Source organism: Pan troglodytes, chromosome 2, assembly GCF_028858775.2.
Source record: "Pan troglodytes isolate AG18354 chromosome 2, NHGRI_mPanTro3-v2.0_pri, whole genome shotgun sequence".
Taxonomy (NCBI): domain Eukaryota; kingdom Metazoa; phylum Chordata; class Mammalia; order Primates; family Hominidae; genus Pan; species Pan troglodytes.
This window is the reverse complement of record NC_086015.1, coordinates 130,927,716-130,951,488: the sequence shown is the minus strand read 5'-3', so window position 1 is coordinate 130,951,488 and position 23,773 is coordinate 130,927,716. Positions and strand designations below refer to the sequence as shown.

Here is a 23,773-nt window from a genome sequence, read left to right as displayed (position 1 = left end):
AGCTTATTCCAACTCCTTCCACCTTTTAAATATGTAAATTGAGCAAATATAATCTTAAAATGTAATCGAGCAAATGTAATCTTAAATCGGGGTCCTTAAACTGGCAGGCCACAGGCCAAATCTACCTACAGACAAAGCAGGCTGGTTGGCTGACCAAGATATATTGAACTGCTTGAATTTGAATGCCTGGGGACATCTGACCAGGGCAGGCCTTGCCTCCCACCCCATGGTCACTGCCTGGCTCTGTCCTTACATTTCTCTTACCTGCCCAGCCCCGTAAGCATTTGCGGTTGCAACCTTTGCTTTTAAGCACCTTTGTGCTTCAGCAAACAGGTGAGGCCTCTCTCCTTCAGCACCATCCACGTTCACTCCCATTTTTCTTGGAATTTAAATTTCTAGGACCTTTACTAAACCAGGAAAAAGTATAGTTTAGCAATCTATTACTATGATCAGATTACCCCCCACCAAAAAAAAAAAACAAAAAAACCCTCCTATTAAGCCTGTCGGGATGGATGAATTGGGGTTTTGCCAGCTTTGGGCTTGAAATGAAGTGGGAATGTGTTATTGTTTAACTTGCGGCCCACAAGCAGGAACCTTATTTATATCTCTCTGAAATGTTTGCTCTTGGAAAACCCAGAGAAAAAAACTTGTATAATAAAATAATTGCAGATCTAGTTTAGCCAACATTTGATGGTGCCTCTTCCAAGGTAGTCCTCCTCAGGGCTCTTGGCCAGGACTGCAGCTTAAGAGGACTGCATTGGTCATGTTTATCAGAAATGTGTGCACTGGTGCAAGCCGAACACAGCAGCTCTGCCCATTCTGCATTACAGGGAGGCGCCATCGCCATCCTCACGGCCGCAGAGAGGCCGGGCCACTTCGCCGGCATGGTACTCATTTCGCCTCTGGTTCTTGCCAATCCTGAATCTGCAACAACTTTCAAGGTAAAAGGACCTTCCAGTCTGTACAATTCCTACAGGTTCCCCGGGACATGGGTCTTCCATTTGTAGCCTGAGTCTATGTAAAAAGACCAAAGGCCATCCTTGGACCTCAGACACTATTGCGTGAGGGGTTGGACAAATATCCAACACTGTTGCCACTGGGGTTCTGTAATTTCTAAAGGCAGGTGCCATTTTCCCCCAAGACAAAAAGACAATGCCTTCCTGTTTGTGCATGTTTTATTGATGAATTTTAAAAGGAGAAGAGGTTAGACTTGTTATTTGTCCAGCAAAGTCACGTTTGTTAACAAGTCACACTCAAGGCCTGGGCTGTTTTTCACTGATTATTTGCCAACTTCAGCAGAAAGTGAACAGTGAGTGGAACTGCAGGCACTCCTAACTGCATGCAGTATGGAGTCGCATCCACTGCCGCGCTCCTCCGCCCCGGGCACTTTCGACCTCTGACTGTTAGGGATCCGTGATTTTGTTTTTCTGGTTGGAATGACCCATAGGAATGATATACCCTGTAGGTACTGGGACTCTGGGCTGCTTTTGCCAAGGCAAATGAACCAACAAATGATACCTAGAGGTGGAGCAGGCACCTTCTCTCCCCGAGAAAGGAGATGAAACCAGTGGCCTCGGTAGGGCTGCTTGCTTGTGACTCTGGCTTGTTGACAAGGTATCGGTTTAGACCCGGCCTTGGGGGCATCAGGCTTAAGGTAGATACATAGCCGCAGTGAGGGTGGAGAATCCCAACCCCACGTATCCACAAGGAATCCTCAGTCTCACCCCAGTGCTGGGCAGGGGCTGCTGCCTCCTGAGTCAGTTCTGGAGACTCTCAAAGGAGAAAGAGGTGAGGTAGTAGGTCATGGGGCCAGGTGCACTGGGCAGCCATCACCCACAGGCTTACCCTATGAACTGTGGGATCATTTAAATAATGACATTAGCTCTTATTCCCCCACCGCACTCTCCTCAACACAGCACAGGGAATGAAACCTTATAACAACATCCTCAAAGGGTTTCCTTCAGCCCATGACCACAGACTTGCTCCTGGCTCTAGAGACAGGCTTTCAATTAAAAACAGAAAATTTCAGCCATCTGAAATGGGGCTCGGCTTGGCAAAAGAGAAATCAGGGACTATCTGATAGTTTAGCCAGAGAACGATGATTTACTTAGTTTGCAAGAGAGATGGATGATATCTCCTTTGAATTTTACTCCAGTTTAAGGAAATCGCGGACTTACTGAAATTGACTATCATGAATGAAGTTCAGTGCTGTGTGGGACAGTACCAGGGTTCTGTCACAGAGTGATCGAGGTCCCTTAGCATCACAATGCCCGGATGTGCACTACCTCTTCATCATTGAAACGTGCGGTGGGGGGGAGGCATGAGCTACTCAACATCTCCCGTGACTATGGTTCTAATTATCTAAGTAGAATAAGCAGGCCCAGACTCAGCAGCAGGGGCGTTCCCGCTGCGTTCCATGGGATTTGCTATATGCAGGTCTGCAAAATTCAGCCAATGCCAGGCATGCACTGTGCTCTCCCAGGCATTGTCTCATTTAACTCCTCTCCAGCCCAGGAGCAGGTTGTAGCAGCACTTTCCAGATGGGAAAACCTGGGCTTAGGGAAGATGAATGGCTGGCCAGGATTGTGCAGCCCTTGTGATGGGTTTGAATCCAGGGCTGCCCATTCCCCATCTAGGATATTTCCCCAGGGAAGAAAATGGATGTTTCTGCAATGGATGTTTTCCCTTACAGAAAAGCCAGGGCCCACAGGACTTTTCAGATAAAGTGCACCGGGGGACCTGGCAGCTGGGCCTGGAGGTGGGACCAACAAGGGTTTCCTCCCAGAGCCCCCTGGGCTCTATACCGACCAGGGGAGGGGGCACTTCTGGGCAAGGCCACCACTGTGACCTTTCAAAGACTTGTGCTAATAGATCATCTTGTGACATTCGGAGCCAGCTGCCCCTGGGGGAACACAGGTCTCCTCTTATTAACCAAGACAAATGAGGTTTCCCTTTGCCCCAGACTTGAGGGCCCAGCTTCCCCTCCCTGAGATCTGTTGCTGCTCCTGCATCTCTGGCAATTTTGGCTGACAAAGTCCATGATGCATTCGTCCACCCTGCCCCTGGAAGGCTTCATTACTCTTGGCACATTTTCTAGTCTGGTCTGACAACCTTCCTGAAAGTCTCACAGGATCTATTTTTTAATGTAATTTAAAAGTTTTAAGAATAAGACATTTCTATGGTTCAAAATTCAAAAGATATGAAAGAGGATGCAGGGAGAGTCTCTCTCCCGGTTGGCGTGGGCAGCAACCCATGGTACCAGCGAGAGTCTCTGCAACTCCCGTCAATGCTCACTCCATTTGTTCTTCTTTTTCACACAAATAGGAGCTTGCTCCCTGCATGTCGGGGGTACTCTGTGTTTGCTTTTGTTGTTTTGGTTGGTGTGTTTGTTTTTGTGGGTTTTGGGTTTTATTTGGTGGTTTTGCTTAGCAACCTTTTGGTGCTCCTTCCCCATCAGGACCTACCAAGGGTCCCACTGCAGGGATAGGTCCTGGTTTCAGGAGGGTGCCCTGGGGTCATTTCCAGTTGTTTGCTCTTATGAGCCTCAATGATGGAACAATTCCTAGAGCCCACCTCCTCCCTCCAGCGTTCTGTTTGGGAAATCTGTTTGGTGGTGGGGCTGAGGGGCTTCCCTGAGTGTGGCTGTGAGTGGTAGCAGAGCACAGTCAAGTCCCAGCCTCCTGACTCCTCAGACAGTGTTCAATCCATCAAGCCGTTCAACAGTTTCCCAGCACCAGGCACCTTCTAGAGCAACTCCCCCAGTTAGTAAGGGGCAGCGTGAGATGCCCAGTCTGTGAGTACAGTCTGGCCTGTGGAAGACGGCCAGCCCCCACCCCCTGCAATGTGAGAACGCCAGATCACCCCCACCCTCCTAAATCTCGCCACCATCTGGTTCTTATGTGGATGCTGGTTTTCAACAAGCTGGAATATATTTAGCCTGGAGATGAGACAATGAGGACGGATGGGGGGCCCCAAACATTGTCTCTGCTGAGAAAGTGGTTTCGCAAAGTGGTAGCAGCAGAAATTCAGAAACAAAAACTCCATGCATCTGAACAAATCTGGCTATTTGTGAGGTCACTCCGTGGGGTTTTTCACCATGGCTCGTGGCTCGTGCCTGGGTACAGAGGTGGAACTGTGGCCCCCCAGCTGGAAGAGTGTCAAGCTCCAGGTGCCCCTCAGGATTTCCCACCCTTAGTTGTCTGGGACAGCACTCAGGAGCAACTGCAGGCTCCAGGGCCCCTCCTTTCTCTGGGAGCCTCTTAGAAGAGAAAAATCCCTCTGGGCTAAGCTTGAGGGATGGGGGTCTCAGCCTACCGGGAGAGTAATCATTCTAAATGACCTCTCCCTGTTGCCAAGGTTGTCCCTTGGGTTCCTGGGGCAGAGGTGCAGGAGTCAGCCAGTGCTTCAAGATACTCCCACTCTCCGCCAAGAAGGGCACCTCGCCCAGTAGGGAGAAGGGGGTTGCCCCTGGGAGCCCAGCACTCGGTGCCTGACATGCATTGTCTCCATTCCTCTCCAGCACCACCTTGGAAGGAGGGGAAATTATTCCCAATTTACAGACAAGGAAATGAGGCCAAATGTCTTGCTCGAGTCAGCTTGAGCACCAGCTCAGACCAGCTAGCATGCCAGGATACCCCCTTTCACCCCAAAACACTCCTGAAATCAGCTTCCCTTAATGGAGCCCACTCCCATCTGAATGTCACTCATCTGTTTTTAGCCATAGAATCCAGAAGGCCCTTGGGGCAGTGGGAGATTGCAGGGAGGGAGGGGAAACAAGTGGAACATGGCCACTCTTTCAAGCTTCAGGTGAATTTGGACCCAGGATCCCAGAACTTAGCCATGCACTGGCCCTTTGGGCAGCAGCAATGAGCTGCCGTGGGGGTTAGTTCACCTCTGTCCTGTGGGCACCTGCTCTCTAATAGCTGGGTGTTGGGCTTTCTAGACACCTGTTATTCCAGGAACCAGCTGTCTTCCTAGCAAGCCTCCTGCCACACATCTTTGCTGAGCCCCTGATCTATCAGGAAATAAGTGTCCTGGCCTTCCCAGCGAGGGTCACTGGGAAAGGGGCACAGCACTTTCTGTTTTATGGCTGCCTTAAGGTGTCCTCTCACTCTCAAGAAAATCTGGGGCAACCCTGAGGGTACCTGCTGTGTCCCCCACATGGCCGTCCTATGACCCTTGTCATAGTGCTGTCCCACGGAAGGTGGGGAGTCCTAGCCTCCTGCGCACAGGTCAGCCTGTGGGAGCCACTAAGGAAACAGCATCTGTAATTGCCTTCCTCATGGCAAGGCTTTCACTGGCAGAAGTGAAATTCACTTAGAAATGATCACAGGGAGCCATTAAAACCTTCTGGATCAATAAAGGCATTTGTGCCTGTCTCTAGTATTTAAAGTGACAGGCGTGATGGTGCATCGGGAACGCCCCTCAAGCCTCTTGCTCATCAAGATGTTGACTTCAGCTGTGGGAGAGTTGCCCTATTTGTGGGTGACTGTGTCATTTGTTGCAAAGCTGCACGTCATGTGCTTTTCCTGAAGTCTCTACTTTGAATGACATTTGCTCATTCATTCAGTCAACCAACACCTATTTATTGGGCCTCTCCTTAGGGCCAGAAGCCAGGAAGAGAGTTAGGGACCTGCTGCAGAGCGGTTGAGTCTCATGCAGCTCTCCCAGCATCCCTTCAGAGTTAGTTTAATTATCCCTGTCTTACAGGTGAAGAAACTGAGATCATAGACTTTCTCGAGGATTCAGAATCAAAGTTCAAATCCAAATGCGCCTGCTTCGCGTCTCCAAGTCTGGTTTCTCCATTTCATCGCCTGTCCCTTCTGGGGTTGGGGTCTAGTGACTGTGTAGCCATTTGTCATGGGTTTTGGCCCCAAATTATCCTCAGGCGACGACCCCTGGGGTCTGGGTTGAGCTGGCATAATTGGGAGCTCTGTGGTTACACAAACCTGGTTTCACCAGGGTCATGGGGCAGGTGCGGGGGGTCTCACCTCAATGGGGGAGCCATGCAGGGGCTCCTCTCTCCTGAGCTGGATCCAAGGCTCTCTCAATGCTCCTGTAGGACTATTCGAGGATTTTGAAACACTTGATGGAAAAGGCATCAACAATGTTAAAGTTTTGGATTCCACGTCCTTTTTGGGTGAGCAACTCCCCTCTGAGGCTTCCCTGGTGTGCTCACAGCTCAGGATGGAGGTTGTGGGAGAGGAGAAGCAGCAGTCATCTGGTCGACCTCGACAATGTGATCCATCTGGGTGTGGGACCTGCCATGATTCCTTCCTTCCCCACTGCTTCCTCGTCATGCCGCCTCAATGGCCCCTGCTCAACCGTTCTGCTTTCCTTCATGCACAATCAACCCATTTCCTCTGCTTAGCTCTTTCTCCTCCCATCCTACCCTTTCCTCCTTCAGGAGAGATTAGGCTCATGAAATCAACAAATCTTAAAAGAGCAGCAGGGAGAGGGGATCTCTTTTGCAGTTGTTCAAAACATCCTGCCCCTGCATGGCAGCTCTCCTCTTTCTTGGGGCTTTTATGCGGAAGAGGCTAAACACCTAATTTGTTTTAAGCCATGAAGTTATCATTAAAAGATTTGCCTCTTTAATGTGGCTTGGAACTTACTATGCAGGTTTAGAAAAAGAGCTGAAGATCAGGGCTATGCAAACATCTCTTATGGTGGCTCCTTTGAAAGGGCAGCTTGCCCTGCAGGGACGTGTGCACCCCCATCCTAGCCAGTGCCTGTCAGAGGCACTTCTGCTCTAGCTGCACACAGGATCCCTAGAGAACTTTAAAAAGGCACTGATGCCAGGGCCCCACTTTGGCCAATACAATCAGAATCTCTCAGGGCAGCACTGGGAGGAGGTGTTTCTGGTGTTTCATGGACACACACACTGCCAGCCCCTGAGACTTCACCACGCACATGAATGCCCAGGAGCCCTGTGAAGCTACAGATCCTGACCCAGAAGCCAGGTGGCCCTGGAGCCCCTGGCGCTGCTGGTTTGAGGACCACACTGAGCAGGGAGGCCCTGGGATGTTGGGATGGGTGTGCTGTGCCCGCTACCATACGCCAACTGGATTGAAGGAACAGAACAGTACAGGCGGTTCCGTCTTCCTGGGAAGACAGGGAGTTACAGATCGTTTTAAGGGAATCCCAGGACTCTAGAAGTCTCCTTCATGGGTTTCTCTTTCTGCACCTTTCCTGTGAATGGTGTATCCACCTGGGTCCCCTCCTGCCTCTTTGCATACTCTCTGTGGTGTAACTTGCACCCAGGGCTTCAGCAACCATCTATGCACTGAGACCTTTCTGTTCTTGGGGTGGCATTCCTCGGGATTTAGTGCCAGGACACACCTGTGTGCGCATTCACTGGGAAAAGTCTGCAGAATCTACACCAGGCCTTCCTGGAGGGCATGTTCCTCCATCTACATTCGTGATGGAACAACCAGTTATTGTCGCTGGGACACCAGTGCCTCATGTACACCATCAGCCACGGGAGTTTTACTGTTACAAGCTTGTCCTTTTAGGCACATTCCCTCATCCTGAACCTGCTGGCAGCAGCTCCTTTAGGGGAGCGAGGGTGGCTGCTTGTCCCTTCCGTCCTTGGGCAGCCAGCGCTCAGCTGGATGCATGCAGCGGAAGTCACCTTCTGCCTCCACTCCTGAGCAGGATGTGCTCTCCCCACATCTCCTGTTTGCGCTTTCAGCAATAGATCATTCACAGCCATAGGAGGGGGAGGCCTCCCAGTCCTTGGCTTTTTGTACCTGGAAGGGGATGGTGAGGCGTTCAGCTACCAGGAATCACTTCCTTCCCTCCAGGGACCAGCCCCTTGCATTGTTCATTTTCTAAAGCAAATACTTCTCAGGAAGTGGCTCTCCTCTTTTTTTTTCCTACGAAGCTCTTTTCTTAAAAGCTTACTTTAACTGCAAAAAGTTCCCCTGTTCATGGAGGAAGAAAATCAGGCTTGCTGGGTGAGACGACAGAATAGGGCTTGCTGTAATTCTCTCCTGGAGGCAGGCTTTCTCTCTGGCTCTCTGTTCCCCCTTCCCCATCCTCTGTGAAACCACTTCAAGGATGGCTCAAGCTGCGCTGATCCTTGAGGCGCCAACAGCCTAAGCTGTCAGCATCTTCTCCAGAGCCTGGAAGTAGAGGCCTTGTCACTTTTTGGTATAAAAGTTTTGGGTTAAGAGGTGCCAGCAGCAGAAACATATGTTCAAGGATGAAGGTAAGTCTGTCTTCACAAATGACTGATCCTGAAGATGGACCGGCACCTCCAGGCCCAGGTCCCCGCAGAATCAGGTGATGGGTCCCCAAAACACAAATGGTGGCACAATGAGAAATCTGAACACAAATGGTGGCACAATGAGAAATCTGGTGGTGGGCTTGGACGAAATGGTGTGGATGCTGGGTGGTCTCTTGCTTTCACCTCTGTGGCGGGCACTGCTGAGGTGCTGGGTCCCTGGGCCTTTTCTTGGCTCTGAGCCATCTGGTCAGGGAATGGGTAGGAAGCTGGCTTACATAAAACAGTCATGTCCCTGAGAAGGCTGTGTGGGCCCCAGCAGGCAGGTGGGTTGACCTGGGAGCAGCGCCTGCAAGGCTGGCACTTGCACACCATCCCGTTACACAGAGCCTTCCTGCGGTTCCTGAGTGTGGTGGGGATCCCCCCGCCACAGCTGGCAGCCCCATGTCTCCTCTGGCTGCACACAGGATCACTAGGGAACTTTAAAAAGGCACTGATGCCAGGGCTCCACTTCGGCCAATACAATCAGTCTCTCAGGGCAGCACTGGGAGGAGGTGTTTGTGGTGTTTCATGGACACACACACTGCCAGCATCAGGGAGTAGTGACGGGGTACTGAGAACAGCAGAATATCTAGAAGTGAGTTCTTCGTAACTGTGGAACACAGAAGTCTTCCCTCACAGTGTGGCCCTTGCCCACTACTGCTGGAGGAGAGCGCTAAGGCCCTGGAACACTCGTCCTTACACAGCCAGAGTCTAGTGAAGGCCACAGAGCCACAGCCCACTGCCTTTATGCACTGATCCACTCCATTTTCTCATTTTTAGATTGTTTTAACCTTTGAAAGCACAGATCCCAATGCAGACGAGCTCCCAATTCTTGGAGTTCACAGACATTTGATCCGTGTTTGAAAATACCCCAATCCTTGTGCAGAGTTCCCAGAATTCCAAGTTTTCCTTTCCCAGGCTTGTTCTTGGAGCTGGCCCATGATACTAGCTGGACTCTTGAACATTCCTGACCCATCACGGCCACCCTTCGAGGCTTCCGATTATGCAGACACACCATGCCCCCGCACAGTGCTCAAAGTCAGGCTGCCGCATGCTTCTATACTAGACAGTCAAAGTCGGAGCCCAGGGCTCAGCAAAGCACCTGGCACAGTGGCGGCTGCAGAATGAGATCTGCTTGCCTGGATGCCAAGGCTGGAGGGCAGTAAGCTTCGGTATCCTCAGAGGCAGGGGGCTGCCACCTTTGCACTAAGAAGGAATTCCTGATTTCTACCATTTGAGAAAAGGAGAGTTGACCACATGGAACTCCGAATAGGTTCATGCACATGGAACAAAGCCCTTTGGGAGAAAAGCCCGTTTTTTGCTGTCTGCCTGATACTGGATGGTTGAGAAACAATCGTGGTGGGCAGTCACGCCACACTTGTGCAGGCCTAGGACACAGGAAGGTTTAGCCCTGGCCTACAGGGAGGTGGGCAAGCACAGCAATCTTGTCCCCCAAAAGAACATCAGTGGCCGCTGGTGCCAAGACCCACGGGAAGGTTAGAGCTCTGGGTCACATTTGTGGAGAGAGACACAGACAGCGGCAGAGACAGAGACGTAGTAATCCAGGCTGTGTGGCATAAGAAGATAAAGTGGCCCCCCAGCCCGGGGCCCCTCCCATGGACCTCGTGGTACTGAGCCTCCATTTTCTCATCTGTTCAGTGAGGATGAAGCCTCACCTCCCAGGGTTTTTGCAAAGATAGGGAGACTGGCCGGGCGCCGTGGCTCACGCCTATAATCCCAGCACCTTGGGAGGCCGAGGCAGGCGGATCACAAGGTCAGGAGTTTGAGACCAGCCTAACCAACATGGTGAAACCCCGTCTCTACTAAAAATACAAAAATTAGGCAGGCGTGGTGGCACGCGCCTGTAATCCCAGCTACTCAGGAGGCTGAGGCAGGAGAATCACTTGAACCCAGGAGGCAGAGGTTGCAGTGAGCCAAGATTGCGCCACTGCACTCCAGCCTGGGCGACAGAGCAAGACTCTGTCTCAAAAAAAAAAAAAAAAAAAAAAAAATAGGGAAACTGTGCCCAATGCACCAGAAGGTGGTTCCTCGGTGCCTGTGAGTGCCCTTGCCCTCTGCCAAGGGTACTGAGCTACGTGCCCTGTGCCCTTGATGTGCACTGAGAATTCACTGCTTGCCACCTTCCGTCCAATTCTAATTTCAGCATTTCACAGCTCACTTTTGAAATAGCATCTTTCATCCCCAAATGTCTGTGCACATTGCAGAAATGAAAACAGCCCCTCTCTGAAGGCAGAAGTGTGAGATCCGGGTTCTCTGTTTTCCTGGGAAAACAAGAGATCCAGAAGGAGAGATGGGGGAGGGGGTGAGAAGGTTTGGGCCTCGATCAGGCTCAAGTTCAGTGAGCATGTGTTAAGCTCCTGCTGTGTTCCCTGGGCTTTTGCACACAGGGTGTTATTCACCTTCCCCGTGGTCCTCTGGGGGAAGGTCAAGGTCCCACTGGCAGCTGAGGAAACGGAGGCTCAGCGATGTGGAAATCCCAGCCCATGTTCACGAGGCAGCAGAGCTAGGAATCAAACCCAGCAATCCTTCCCTCTGCCACACAGCCTCCTCATCGAGCTGGTGCTATTTCTACTTCCACCCGAGAGAAATGGATGCACACTTTCTCCGTGTGGCTCCTGTGGGCCCTTCCGCGCTGTCCTGCTTCGTGTTCAGTTGATCTGTGTGATTCTGCACCTGCCGTGTATTTTCAGTACCCCAGAGAAATGGCCAGAGCTCATCCCAGGCAACTCTTGCCAGTGATGCAAAATTACAACCCATGAGCGATCATGCGGAGGGTATAGAGCGGGCAAAATTCAGACGTGACTTCCCGCCTTGGGCGCGGCAGCTGCCTGGCCAGCTCCCCCAAGGTGGAGCAGAGCCAGGCTGAATAGAGGCTGAGTCAGAAGGGAGAGTCCTTGGGCATGCAGGCTTAAGGACGCAGGCTTGGGAGACGAACCTGGCTGATGTTCAGTTTGGGCATCACTCTCCTTAATGTACTGTAAACTGTCACTGCGGAAGAGCCGGGTGTGGATGCCACTTGTGCTCACAGCCCTTGTTTTCCCTCCCCGGCTAGGTCCTTGCTGCGAAAGTGCTCAACCTTGTGCTGCCAAACTTGTCCCTCGGGCCCATCGACTCCAGCGTGCTCTCTCGGAATAAGACAGAGGTGAGAGGCTTTCCGAAACCCCAGGGGTAGCTTGGGTGGCTGCCCCCATGGGGAATCAGAGTTTTGGCTCCAGCCTTGGCATTCTCTGCTGCCCTTTCACCGAGGTCCTGTGCAAAGTGACAAGGACACAGTGGTGCATTAGACATGGTTGGCTTCAGGTTTGGGTGAAAAGGGTGGGTTGGCTATGATGCCTGAGCTGTGTTCTAAACATGAAAGGAGCCAACAGTGGAAGTTGAGTGTGTGCCAGTCAAGTCTCTTGGTTGCAAGAGACAGAAACCTACGTCAAAGTGATTTAAGCAAAAGCAGGGATTTTGTGGTGAATGGAACTGAAGGCTTCAGACATGGCTGGATCCAGGGCATTGAAAGTCTTATTCTCCATCGGTCTCTTCCCAGCTTTCATCTCCCCTGGTTTGGCTTCATTCCCAGACAGGCTTTCCCCCAGTGAAGGCCAAGAGGGCCACCAGCAGGTTTACCTGAGCAACCCCAGTGGAAAAACAGCACCTCTTTCCAGCAAAAGTCTCAGGGCTGATTCTTACTGACTGATTATCCAGGCCTGGATTATTTGTCCAGGAAAGGGGGGTAGTATCATCCCCACCCACTGAGAGTAGAGGAAGGGGATCCCTGGGGGTAACTCAGAATAGTGGTAGCAAAGGAAGGACAGACCCATATTGCAGATGAGCAAACTGAGCCCCATAACGTGGGATGACTTGCCTGGGGTCAGCCAGTGGTGAGGCTAGCCTGGGAACGTGGGTAGGTGTGGTCTCCAGCTGTGCTCTGTCTGGGTATGGGAGTGGGCTTGCAGTTAATGGGTAGGAAGCATCCAGAAGACACCAGCATTATCTTCATGATTAAGCAAATAAGTTTGCCACTCTTCTGCCTCAGTTGCCCTCTTGCTTTAGGAGTTTGAAATCATTGAATCACTGGCTCCCTAAATCATTGAATCACTGGCTCCCTAAAGGGCCCTGGGAAGTGGAGTGCAGTGCTCTAGCATTCTGGGGATGTTCCCAGACTTCCTTGGGCTGTTGGACTCTGGCTTCATTATAAAATGTGGCCTTCTGGCCCTCTGAGTCACTTAGAGAGTGGGCAACTCAAGAGGAATAGCCCGTGGTGTGTAGGAAAGAGACTTTCTAGATCAGGGGTTGAAAACTCCTAGGCCTCCGAGGGCCAGCTCCTTAAAAATCAGACTGGTGAGAGATTCTAGCAAGCCATGAGGCCTGTGTGGAGCCAGAGGGCATCTGATCCATCCAACCCATCCACATTAATTTAAAATTCTAATATAATTTGGTTTTTAAAGCCCACAGTGCCTCCCAAACCTACATCTTGGGGCCAGGTTGGACCCATTAGGGACCAGTGTGTGGCCCCTAGTCTTTCTGAAAGAATATCTGAATAAAGGAAAAAAACTTTAATTCCAAAAAGCAGATTCATACAGTGAAAGAGCACAACTTTAGGACCCAGAAAGACCAAAGCCAAATATACACTGTTTGATTTAATCCTGACATGAATGAGATCGACATTAACCCCATTTCACAGATGAAGAAACTGAGGCTTGGAGAGGTTAAATAACCTGTTCAAGATTGCACAACTAGTCAGGGGCAGAGATGGGATTTTAGCCCATTTTATTCAAAAGTCCATGCTTTGGTGCCTCCCTCTAGCTAGTAATTATGGTCATTAAGCTCTGTTTCCTGTTTTACAATTGATTGCTGGTCCACGCAGCCCATGGCCATGGCCATTGCTCTCTGTACGGCACCCACTTTGTCAGGGAAACTCAGTGTGGGGCAGGGGCTCCTGCACCTGCCTGCATCCCTCATAATGGCTCTAGCTTGAAGGTGTGGTGTCTGGTAAAACCAGTGATCTTTGTAGCGGCAGTGCCAGGACAACAGTAGGTTTGAGAAAGATGGGTCAGGGAGGGAGGGCCCTCCCTTTAAGACAAAGCACCCATGTGCAAATCCAGGTTGTTTATCTGAACACCTGAAAATACACGGGCAAAGAGGAAGAAAAAAACAGGTACTAAAAAGAGATTCCAAACCCTCTCTATTTAAAAGCATCCAATTTCAGATCTTTTCTCTCCTTTTTGCAATAATGAGAAATTCTTTGGTCTTACTCAGGATGGAAGCACCTGGTGGGGCTTCCCTCCTCTGTTCCTGCCCCACCCACAGCCCCCATCTGAGCCCTCCTGCCTCGGGTTTCTGGCTGCCCAGGTCATCAGTTATTTAGAAACACTAATAAATGTCCCTGCTGAGAAGACATGAGGAAGGGAGGTGGCCGGTCAGCCCCAAGGCTGGACTGCAGTTGGAAAAATCAAGAGCACGCCTTTCCCTCCCTCGCCTGCCGCAGCTCTGCGTCTCCCTCTGAACGTTCTGCTGAGCTTTAAAAATAGCAACGCCGAGGGGAAAATGTGTTGGGAAAGGCATCTAACATCAGGGTGTCTTGAGGCACATCTTTAGCTAAGACATTTCCCATGGAACCCTGCAGCTATAAAAGCCTCAAACCGAAAAGAAATGTTTGCCTAACAAGCTGAGTGAGCAGGACTACGGGGGATGGGCCACTGGCCGGGAATCGAGGGTGCAGGGGCCTGGGACTCGAGGGTGCACAGGCCCCAGGGAAGATCTGGAATTCTGTCTGAAGGGAAGCGGGTTAGCTCTGTTGCCAGAATGTCAGAAGCAGAATGTTTGGTGTTTGCTGTGACAAGCATTCTCACAACCCACCCAGGACTGCTAGTGGGCTCTCTTCACTTGCGTCGCCCCAAAGCTGCCACCCTATAGAGCCACATTCTCCCTGCATGTGTGAAGCCTTCAGGAAAAAAGGCATAAGAGGACTTTTTATTGTCTCAACACTACCCAATGCACAATGATGGCTTCATTCTTCTGTGCCAGACACTAGAGCCCTTCTGGTCTCACCATGACCCCAGGAAGTCAGTCTTATTACCAGCATTTGTAGTTGTAGAAGTGTGGGCCCAGAAAGGGCAAGTCACTTGCCCAAGAACACAGCTACTCCAGGCCAAGTGCCCTTGGCACTCAAACCCAGGGAACAAAGAAGTTGCTACACAGACATTTATTATGTTTGTCAATGTATTTAGGGTCCCTGATCAGAACATCAGAATACTGACATGGTAATCATTCCACCCCAAAAAGGCTTTATCAGAATGTGATGAATCCCTTCCTACTCTGAGAAGCCTTGAACGTGATTCTAAAGAGTTCTATGGCCAAGGACGCTGTGGGAGGAGGTGAGGAGGAGAGGTTGTTCAGCATCTGCCCATGCCCTCAGCCATCCACATACTCAGGCGGAATGCACTGCTTCCTCTCCCAGGCTGTGGAAGGGGTGGAGGCGGGAGGCAAAGAGGCCATGATTCTGAGCACACCTTGCGCTAGGAACCTCAGCTGCTTATCTCCTGAGGCCACTTGTCTTCTAGAGCCCAGTCTCTGTTCTTTATAAGTACCCTGGGAGGCCCTTCCTGAGCATCTGCTAGTTTATATTTCCTCAGGCAGGCCATATGCTTAGTTCTGAGCACCCGGGAGCCATGAGGAGTGGCCACTCAGCTTCCTTTTTTGTCTCCTCTGCCCGGTGTTTCGGATGTGCCCAATGTCGAGGAGTTGGCTCCAGGTCCCCCTGTTGCCTGCCTGTCCTGCACCCATGCTGCCCAGAGGCCCTCGGAAGGCTCCTGCCGGGTCTTGGAAAGCTCGGCCATGCTGAGGCCTTCGACTTAAGCGTAACCACAGCTAAAGATGGGCTTCAGCCTCCCACACTGTCCCCAGGACACAGCCTTCCACGGGAGTTCCCTCCGAGAACGAGCTAAGAACCTTCCAGCAAACTCGGTTTGGCTAGCAGATTTTATTCTGTGGCTCTCTATCGTTCATCACTTACATTCCCCACAGCATATACTTGTCTATTTGAGACAGTCTTATTACCAGTATTTGCAGCTAAAAATTTCCCAATGCCCTAAAAAAACAACAGGCACTAGAAAGTCTCTTGGGCATATGGCTCCATGTGGGGTGGTGGCGAGGGAGCGTGTGAATTGCTCTACGTTGCTTTTGCGCCCTGCACCACCCTCTGTAGATGTTCCAGCTCTGGACCCGCTCCCAGTCCCACTCCTGCCGGTCACCAAGGCTGGGAGAAACGGCTGTGAGCTCATGACAGGCAGATCCTGGAAGTATGATGCTTTAATGGCAGCAGAAAACCAGGGACTGCAGAGACTGTCAGGGAAGCCACAGCTGCCAGCAAGATACAGGACACACTGAGGAGTTCTCTGTGTCCAGCAGGCCCAACTGAGCTTCTTTCTCAGTACCTTTGTGGGTATGTGGGACATGCACATAGTAGGGCCTTGGCAGTGGAGGAAAGAAAGATGTGGGCTCAGTTGGGCTTCCGTGGGAACATAGCCTGGGCAAAGCTCTCTCAAAGACACCTCTCAGCTGTTGTGAATAACGCTGCTGTGCCTGTGGCGGTGCAGATATCTACTCCAGACCCTGCTTCCATTCTTTTGGGTATGTATGTACCCAGAAGTGGGATTGCTGGGTCATATTCTGCTGGTAATTTTGGAGGAACCATGCTGCCATTTTCCATGGTGGCTGTGCCATTTCACATTCTCACCAACAGTGCTCAAGGGTTCCAGTGTCCCTACATCCTCGCCAACACTTGTTAGGTTGTGTTTTTTGATAGTAGCCATCCTAATGGGTATAGAGTGGCATCTCAGTGTGGCTTTGATTTCTATTTCCCTAATGGTTAGTGATGCTGAGTGTCTTTTCATGTGATTTTTGGACATTTGTATGTTGTCTTCTTCTTCTTCTTTTTTTTTTTTTGAGATGGAGTTTCTCTCTCGTCGCCCAGGCTGGAGTGCAGTGGCGCGATCTTGGCTTACCACAACCCTCACCTCCCAGGTTCAAGTGATTCTCCTGTCTCAGCCTCCTGAGTAGCTGGGATTACAGGCGCGTGCCACCACACCAGGCTAATTTCGTATTTTTAGTAGAGATGGGGTTTCTCCATGTTGGTCAGGCTGGTCTTGAACTCCTGACCTCAGGTGATCAGCCCGCCTCAGCCTCCCAAAGTGCTGGGATTACAGGCGTGAGCCACTGCGCTGGGACCTTGTATGTCTTCTTTAGAGAAATGTTTGTTCAGATCCTTTGCCCATTTCTTTTCTTTTTCCTATTTCTTGTCTATTGTTTTTCTTTTTCTTTTTTTTTTAATTTAATTTAATTTTAAGTTCCAGGATACATACGCAGGACGTGCAGGTTTGTTACATAGGTAAACATGTGCCATGGTGGTTTACTGCACCCAGCAACCCATCACCTAGGTATTAAGCCCCACATGCATTAGCTATTTATCCTGATGCTCTCCCTCCCCCCGTGCCCCTCCTCCTGACAGGCCCCAGTGTGTATTGTTCCCCTCCCTGTGTCCATATGTTCTCATTGTTCAGCTCCCATTTATAAGTGAGAACATGTGGTGTTTGGTTTTCAGTTCCTGTGTTAGTTTGCTGAGGATAATGGCTTCCAGCTTCACCCATGTCCCTGCAAAGGACATGATCTTGTTCCTTTTTATGGCTGCATAGTATTCCATGATGTATATGTACCACATTTTCTTTATCCAGTCTATCATTGATGGGTATCTGGGTTGATTCCATGTCTTTGCTATTGTGAATAGTGCTACAATAAACATACGTGTGCATGTATCTTTATAATAGAATGATTTATATTCCTTTGGGTGTATACCCAGTAATACCCAAAGGGATTGCTGGGTCAAATGGGGTTTCTGTTGTCTTCCACGATGGTTGAACTAATTTACATTCTCACCAACAATGTAAAAGTGTTCCTATTTCTCCACAGCCTCACCAGCAACTGTTGTTTCTTGACTTTTTAATAATCACCATTCTGACTGGCGTGAGATGGTATCTCATTGTGGTTTTGATTTGCATTTCTCTGATGATCGGTGATGTTGAGCTTTTTTTCATGTGTTTCTTGGCCACATAAATGTCTTCTTTTGAAAAGTGTCTATTCATATCCTTTGCCCATTATTGATGGGGTTGTTTTTTTCTTGCAAATTTGTTTAAATTCCTTGTAGATTCTGGATATTAGACCTTTGTCAGGTGGATAGATTGCAAAAATTTTCTCCTATTCTGTAGGTTGTCTGTTCACTGTAATGATAGTTTCTTTTGCTGTGCAGAAGCCCTTTCTGTGCAGAAGCTCTTTAGTTTAATTAGATACCATTTGTTAATTTTTGTTTTTGTTGCACTTGGCATTGACATTTTCATCATGAAATCTTTGCCTGTGCTTAAGTCCTGAATGGTATTGCCTAGATTTTCTTCTAGGGATTTTATAGTTTTGGGTTTTACATTTAAGTCTTTAATCCACCTTGAGTTAATTTTTGTATATGGTGTAAGGAAGGGGTCCAGTTTAAATTTTCTGCATATGGCTAGCCAGTTTTCCCAGCACCGTTTATTAAATAGGGAGTCCTTCCCCCATTGCTTGTTTTCATCAGGTTTGTTAAAGATCAGATGGTTGTAGATATGCAGTCTTATTTCTGAGATCTCCATTCTGTTCCATTGGTTATATGTCTGTTTGTGTACCAGTGCCATGCTGTTTTGGTTACTGTAGTCTTGGAATGTAGTTTGAAGTTAGGTAGCATGATTCCTCCAGCTTTGTTCTTTTTGCCTAGGATTGTCTGGCCCATCGTTTGCTTTGCTCATTTCCTAATTGGGTTGTTTGTTATTTGTTGTTAAGTTGCAGGAGTTCTGTATATGTTCTGGATATTAACCCCTTACCTGGATATTAACCACATATACAAATATAATTCGCAAGTATTTTCTCCTATTCTGTGGGCTGCCTTTTCCCTCTGCTGATAATGTACTCTGAAGCGTAAGGGTTTTTTTCTTTCTGATGTAGTCCAGTTTATCTGTTTTTCTTTTGTTGCCTGTGCTTTTGGTGTCATATCCAAGAAGTTGTTGCCAAACCCAATGTCATGAAGTGGATACCTTGTTTTGGCTGAACCATGTAAAAGTAAACTGCAGACACCACGATCCTGAATGCGCCTGAATACTTCCGCCTGGGTTGCCCAAGAGGAAGGACTCAAAACAGAGGCTTTCACACAGGACCCCATGCCATTATCACATTTAGGAAAAGTAACAGTCATTCCCCCTTGTTGTCCTCGATCTAGTCCATGCTCCAGTTTCCACAGTTGTCACCATTTAAGACTTGAGACTGCATGATTTTGCTGTTCTGTGATCAGCAGTTATGAAAGTGGTCCTGCAAGACCTGGGAATTCTTTCTTGTTTCTCTTATTATTCCTCAAATCCCTGAGCCTGTGAGAAGGCAGAGAATGTGGTGGCTGCTTTTTCCTTTCCCTTGGTGGTCACCTAGGAGCACTTCTGTGTTCAGAGCCACATTCCAGGGCCCTCCACTCCAAAGGACAAAAAGAGGTTGACTTTTTGCATCACTTCTGGTTGTGAAGACTCTGAAGCCCTGCAGAAGGAATCCTGGGGGAGGAGACAGTGGTGGGGCGAGGCTATGCAAACAGCTCTCCCCATTTGCCGGGGCTGCGACCTGCAGAGCCATTCCTAGCTCACTGCTCTTAAAAGTGGATGCTAGGACCGGACGCGGTGGCTCATGCCTGTAATCCCAGCAATTTGGGAGGCCAAGGTGGGCAGATCACCTGAGGTCAGGAGTTCGAGACCAGCCTGGCCAACATGGTGAAACCCCGTCTCTATTAAAAATACAAAAATTAGCAGGGCATGGTGGCGTGTGCCTGTAATCCCAGCTACTCGGGAGGCTGAGGCAGGAGAATCATTTGAACCTGGGAGGCAGAGGTTGCAGTGAGCCAAGATTGCACCACTGCACTCCAGCCTGGGCGACAAGCGCGAGACTCCATCTCAAAAACAAACAAACAAACAGACGCCAGGATGTCCAGGAGTTCAAACCTTCATACTAAAAAGTAATTTGGAGGAAAGAATGCTCATTAATTTGCACACCCTTGATTAAGTGGCAACTCAGAATTGTAGGCTGATCCTTGATTATCCTCTTACTGTCCAAAATGGCACTGCAGCTTCCAAGAGAGGAGAATGTGGAGCAACATCTTCTTTCCAAATGGCCCTGATCTGGTTCAGGAATTTCAGCCACCGAGGCTGGGTGCCAGCTGGGGCTGGCCCAAGGCAGGGTAAGGTCATTGTGGGGACTCAGGCCTCCTGGTAGGCAGGGCTTGCTTGGGTCTATCGAGCCGGGGAAGCTTTCTGCTGAGTCAGGCAGGGCCTATCTCCCCTCTGCCACCCTGCAGGCAGCTCACCACACCAACAAACTTTCTCAGGGTTCCCACTCCAGCCAGGCTAGAGCTGGAGGCTGTGACACCCCATGAGTCGCCCTGTTGTCCCTGCCAGCCAGGCCCATCAACTGCGGTGGCCCAGAGGGGAAAGAGGCGGTAGGCTCAGTGGGAAGAGCACAGGCTTCCAAAAGGACCTGAGTCTGGACCCCACTCCATCTCCTCAGTGTGACCTTGGAAGCCACACTCAGTCTTGCCCTTCCTCAGATCCCTCCAGATGACTGCACAGCCACCTAGCACAGTGTGGACCCTAGCAGGTGAGAGCTGTTGCTATCACAGCTCTGAGAGAGGCTCACTGAAGGAGGTGCTGGTGAAGATACAGGAGCCTGGGGAGAGAAGCATGGATGTTGGCGAGGGTGTCTGGGCACCTGTCCATAGGAGGAAATGCTTAACCTGGGCTTTGAAGAGAAGGAACAGGGTTGCTGGCAGATAAGAGAAAGGCCGTGGAAGGGGATGGTGGAAACGGAGACATCGGGGCCAGTCTGTAGTGCAGACGACAAGCACATGAGGAAAGGGGTCTGGGGATGACACACACGGGACCAGGGAAGGCTGCCTGCAGGAAGGGCAGCTGAGCTGAGGGTTGATAGGGAGGGAGAAACTCCACAGGCAGCCAAGGAAGGGGTCTGAAGGCTGAGGGGACATGCTGTGCAAGGGCCCTGGGGTCAAGGGGAGTGGGGAGTGTTAAGGGAGGGCAGGGATGGAGGTGTCCCAGGCTATACCAAGAAGTTAGGACTTTGCCCTGCAGCCCCCATGGGAAGCACCACAGGGTTCTTCACAGAGGGAGACAGGTACAGATCTGTGAGTCTGAAATGGGACCTATCTCTGCGTGACAGGGACCCAATGCCGTGAGCCCTCTGGGGGCTGACAGCAGTGGCCAGGGTGCTACAGGCTTGGGAGGGAATGTGTGGGAGAGGAAGCACGCCATGACCACGCCAAGCACAGCTGTTTCCAGCCTTCAGCATGTTCCAAATTCAGGCCAACTTCCACAGGACATTGACATTGTTTTTTTTGTTGTTGTTGCTATTGTTGTTGGTGGTGGTTTTTTTTTTTTTTTTTTTTTTGGAGGCAGGGTCTCGCTTGCCCAGGCTGGAGTGCAGTGGCATGATCTCAGCTCACTGCAGCCTCCACCTTTTGGGCCCAAGCAATCATCCCACCTCAGCCCCCCCAGTAGCTGGGACTACAGGTGTGCACCACTATACCAGGCTAATTTTTGTATTTTTTGTAGAGATGGGGTTTTACCATGTTGCCCAGGCTGGTTTTGAATTCCTGGGCCCAAGTGATCTGCCCACCTTGGCCTCCCAAAGTGCTGGGATTACAGGCATGCACCACCGTGCCCAGGCTACGGTACATTCTTATTTGCGTTTAGGATATTCCATGGGCCTGAGGTTCAGCACGATGCACTGAAGGAAAGCAATGCCAAGCGGCTCCAAAAGCAAGCTATCGGGGCTTTCCACGTGTGCATGCAGAAAGACCATTCGCTGAATGAAATGACAAGGGCCTCCCCTTTCGAGGGTCCTAAGTCTCATTCCCATTGTGGACACTGTCTTGGCCAGCAGGCGGCCAGCGGTTCCCAGCTGCCGTGAGGTCTGTGCTGGCCTCTCAGTACCCAAAGGTGCTACTTCTTGGGCTGGATTAGGGAATGGTTTGCTTATTCATCCATCGCACCAGAGTTTACCAAAGGCTTCCCCTGTGCCAGCCACCGTGCAGGCCATGCAGAGGGCAGGACAGACAGAGCCCTGACCCTCACGTGGGGCAGACATGTGGGAAGAGATGTGCTGATTGCAGACCAGGCCAAGTGAGGCATGGGAGAAGGGCTTTGGGGCAGCAGAGTCTGTGGGGGTCTGGGAAGGCTGAGCTGAGGCCTGAAAGCGGAGTAGACAATGTTAATTAAGCTAAGAGCAAGGGGCTGAAAAGCTGTTTGTGATGGGAGACAGAAGCCATCACAAGAGGATTCTCTCATCCAGCTCTTTCCACCACAAATTATGTCTCCGGCCATTCAAGACAAAGGTGGGAAATGAGGACATCGTCTCTGTAAAGACCTGCCAGTTTTTGTTAGGGTTCCTGCAGGTTTCTAAATTTCAGAGATCACTCGGGTAGAGTGTCATGCACTCTTTCTCTATTATGCCAGAGAAGGCTATCCGAGTTCCCTGTATTGGAAATGGATGGATTAAGAGAGATCTAAACAATGGAGGAAGAAGGTGGGAATTCCAGGATGGGCTCTAAAGCCCAGGTGGAAGGGTGATGCTTCCGTAGGAAAAGGGAGGAGATTGCAGGGAAGGAGGGGCAGGAAGAGCCAGCTGTGGACAGATCTACAGGGATGAAGCCTGCTGGGTTGTATTTCTCTGTGATTAGGGGTGCATCCAGGAGGGCACATGCCTGTCTGTGCCCAGAAGGGCTCCCCTATCCCCTCTGGCTGGCTGTGAAGGGCGGTAACCCCTGGGCCCCACCAGATCACTTCACCATCTGTCAGGCCCATCTGCTTATGGTCCTCATCAGGGACCATTCCTGCCTTTTCTGAGAGCACTAGTGCCCCTGCCACCTGCATAGCTCCTGGCTGTGTATGCCCCAGCACTGACCTTCACCTTCTCCTCTCGAGACAGGCAGCAGAGCATGGTAAGTGGCTAAGAATGCTGATGGCAGTGGCAGAGTGCCTAGGTTCTTACCTTGGCTCTGCCTCTTGCTGTGTAACCTTGGGTGAGTCATCTAACCTCTCTGAGCTTGTCTCTTCATATGTAAAAAGGTAATAATAATAGTTCCTACATCACAGTGTTCCCGTGAAGATTAAATGAGCAAGTACGAGTGAAGCACTTACTACAGCACCTAGTAAAGAGTCAAGGGCTCCACGCATTAGTTATTTTTCATAGTATTCTAATTAAACTCTGATATTGCATTTCATCATGGAACAATTTTTAAAAAAATGGGTCAAGAGATTTGACTGCAGGGGTTGTGTCTAGATTTTGCTCAAACATAAGTGTAAGAAAACTCCCAGCTGAGGATTGCAGCTGTATTTACTGCACTTCAGTGCAAAGTTTCTTCCCACAGAGAGACAGTGCTGGAAATTCAGAAGACCCAGCTGGTGTATTCCTGGCTGTCAAGCTCAACAGGAGGCCAGCTTGTGAAACTTAAAACCCAAGAGGAGCCTTTGGGGTCCCCTGATGGGGAAACTGAGGCCCAGGAAGGAGTAGAGCCTTACCATACTCCCAACCCCCACCCCGGGGAAAAAAAGACTTCAGCTCTCAGCCAGTGGGGGCTCCCCAGGAAATCAGTTATCTAGAGCCACGGTGGGGGTGGTCACTTGGACCTGGGTCCCCAGCTTGGGCTCCTGCTTCCAGCTGCCATGTCCCCAGCAGACCCTGGTCTCAGCTGGTGGGAGCCATGGTGAGCCAAACAGGAAGGTGGCGGTGCGAGAGACTGCCAAAGCCTGGGCCTTTGTTACTTGTTCTTAGTTAAATTTTTCATTTAAGATCACTGTAACTCACAAGCAGCTATAAGAAATAATACAGAGCGATTCCATGTACCCATTACCCAGTTTCCCCCAGCAGTGACATTTTGCAAAACGACAGGACAATATCACAACCAGGATACTGACCTTGACACAGTCAAGTCACAGATGGCTCCATCCCCACAAGGACCCCTCATGTTGCCCTTTTGCAGCCGCATCCCCTCCCCACTCGCCCCACACCCTCCTCAGCCCTGAGAGCCGTGAGTCTGGTCTCTGTTTCTCTAGTTTTGTCACGTGAAGAACATTACATCAGTGGAATCACGCAGTGTGGAATATTTGGGGACTGACTCTGGTCCCTATTGAATGAATGGGCTCATGTTCTGGGCTTGGGCCTGGTTTGGGAGGAAGGGGCCTGGCTATCTCCTTCCTGGGAGCCACAAGCCACATTCCTAGGACTTTTGGTGGATTGAGATCTTAAGATGTCAAAAAATCAAGGCCATTGTGATTAGGCCAGAACTGCCACTTGAGGGGAGGGTTTGGCTGCTCTGTGCCTCAATCTCCCCATGTGGTACAGCCCTCCCCAACCTCCTGGTCCCAGTTTCCC

At 50.3% G+C, this 23,773-nt stretch overlaps 1 protein-coding gene across 10 annotated transcripts in view; it reads left to right on the top strand.

Moving 5' to 3' along the window:
• The window catches only part of MGLL (monoglyceride lipase), a 134,491-nt gene that overhangs the window by 101,601 nt on the left and 9,117 nt on the right, over positions 1-23,773 (top strand). For 5 of the 10 annotated variants that reach the window (XM_003309986.6, XM_003309987.6, XM_063806202.1 and 2 more), the window contains 2 exons: positions 831-941; positions 11,343-11,432. In XM_003309986.6, coding sequence (XP_003310034.1) covers positions 831-941; positions 11,343-11,432 — 201 coding nt within the window. Of the gene's footprint in view, positions 1-830; positions 942-6,061; positions 6,140-11,342; positions 11,433-23,773 lie in introns of all 10 variants that reach the window. The other 5 variants (XM_009446404.5, XM_009446403.5, XM_054680969.1 and 2 more) reach the window with 2 other exon arrangements.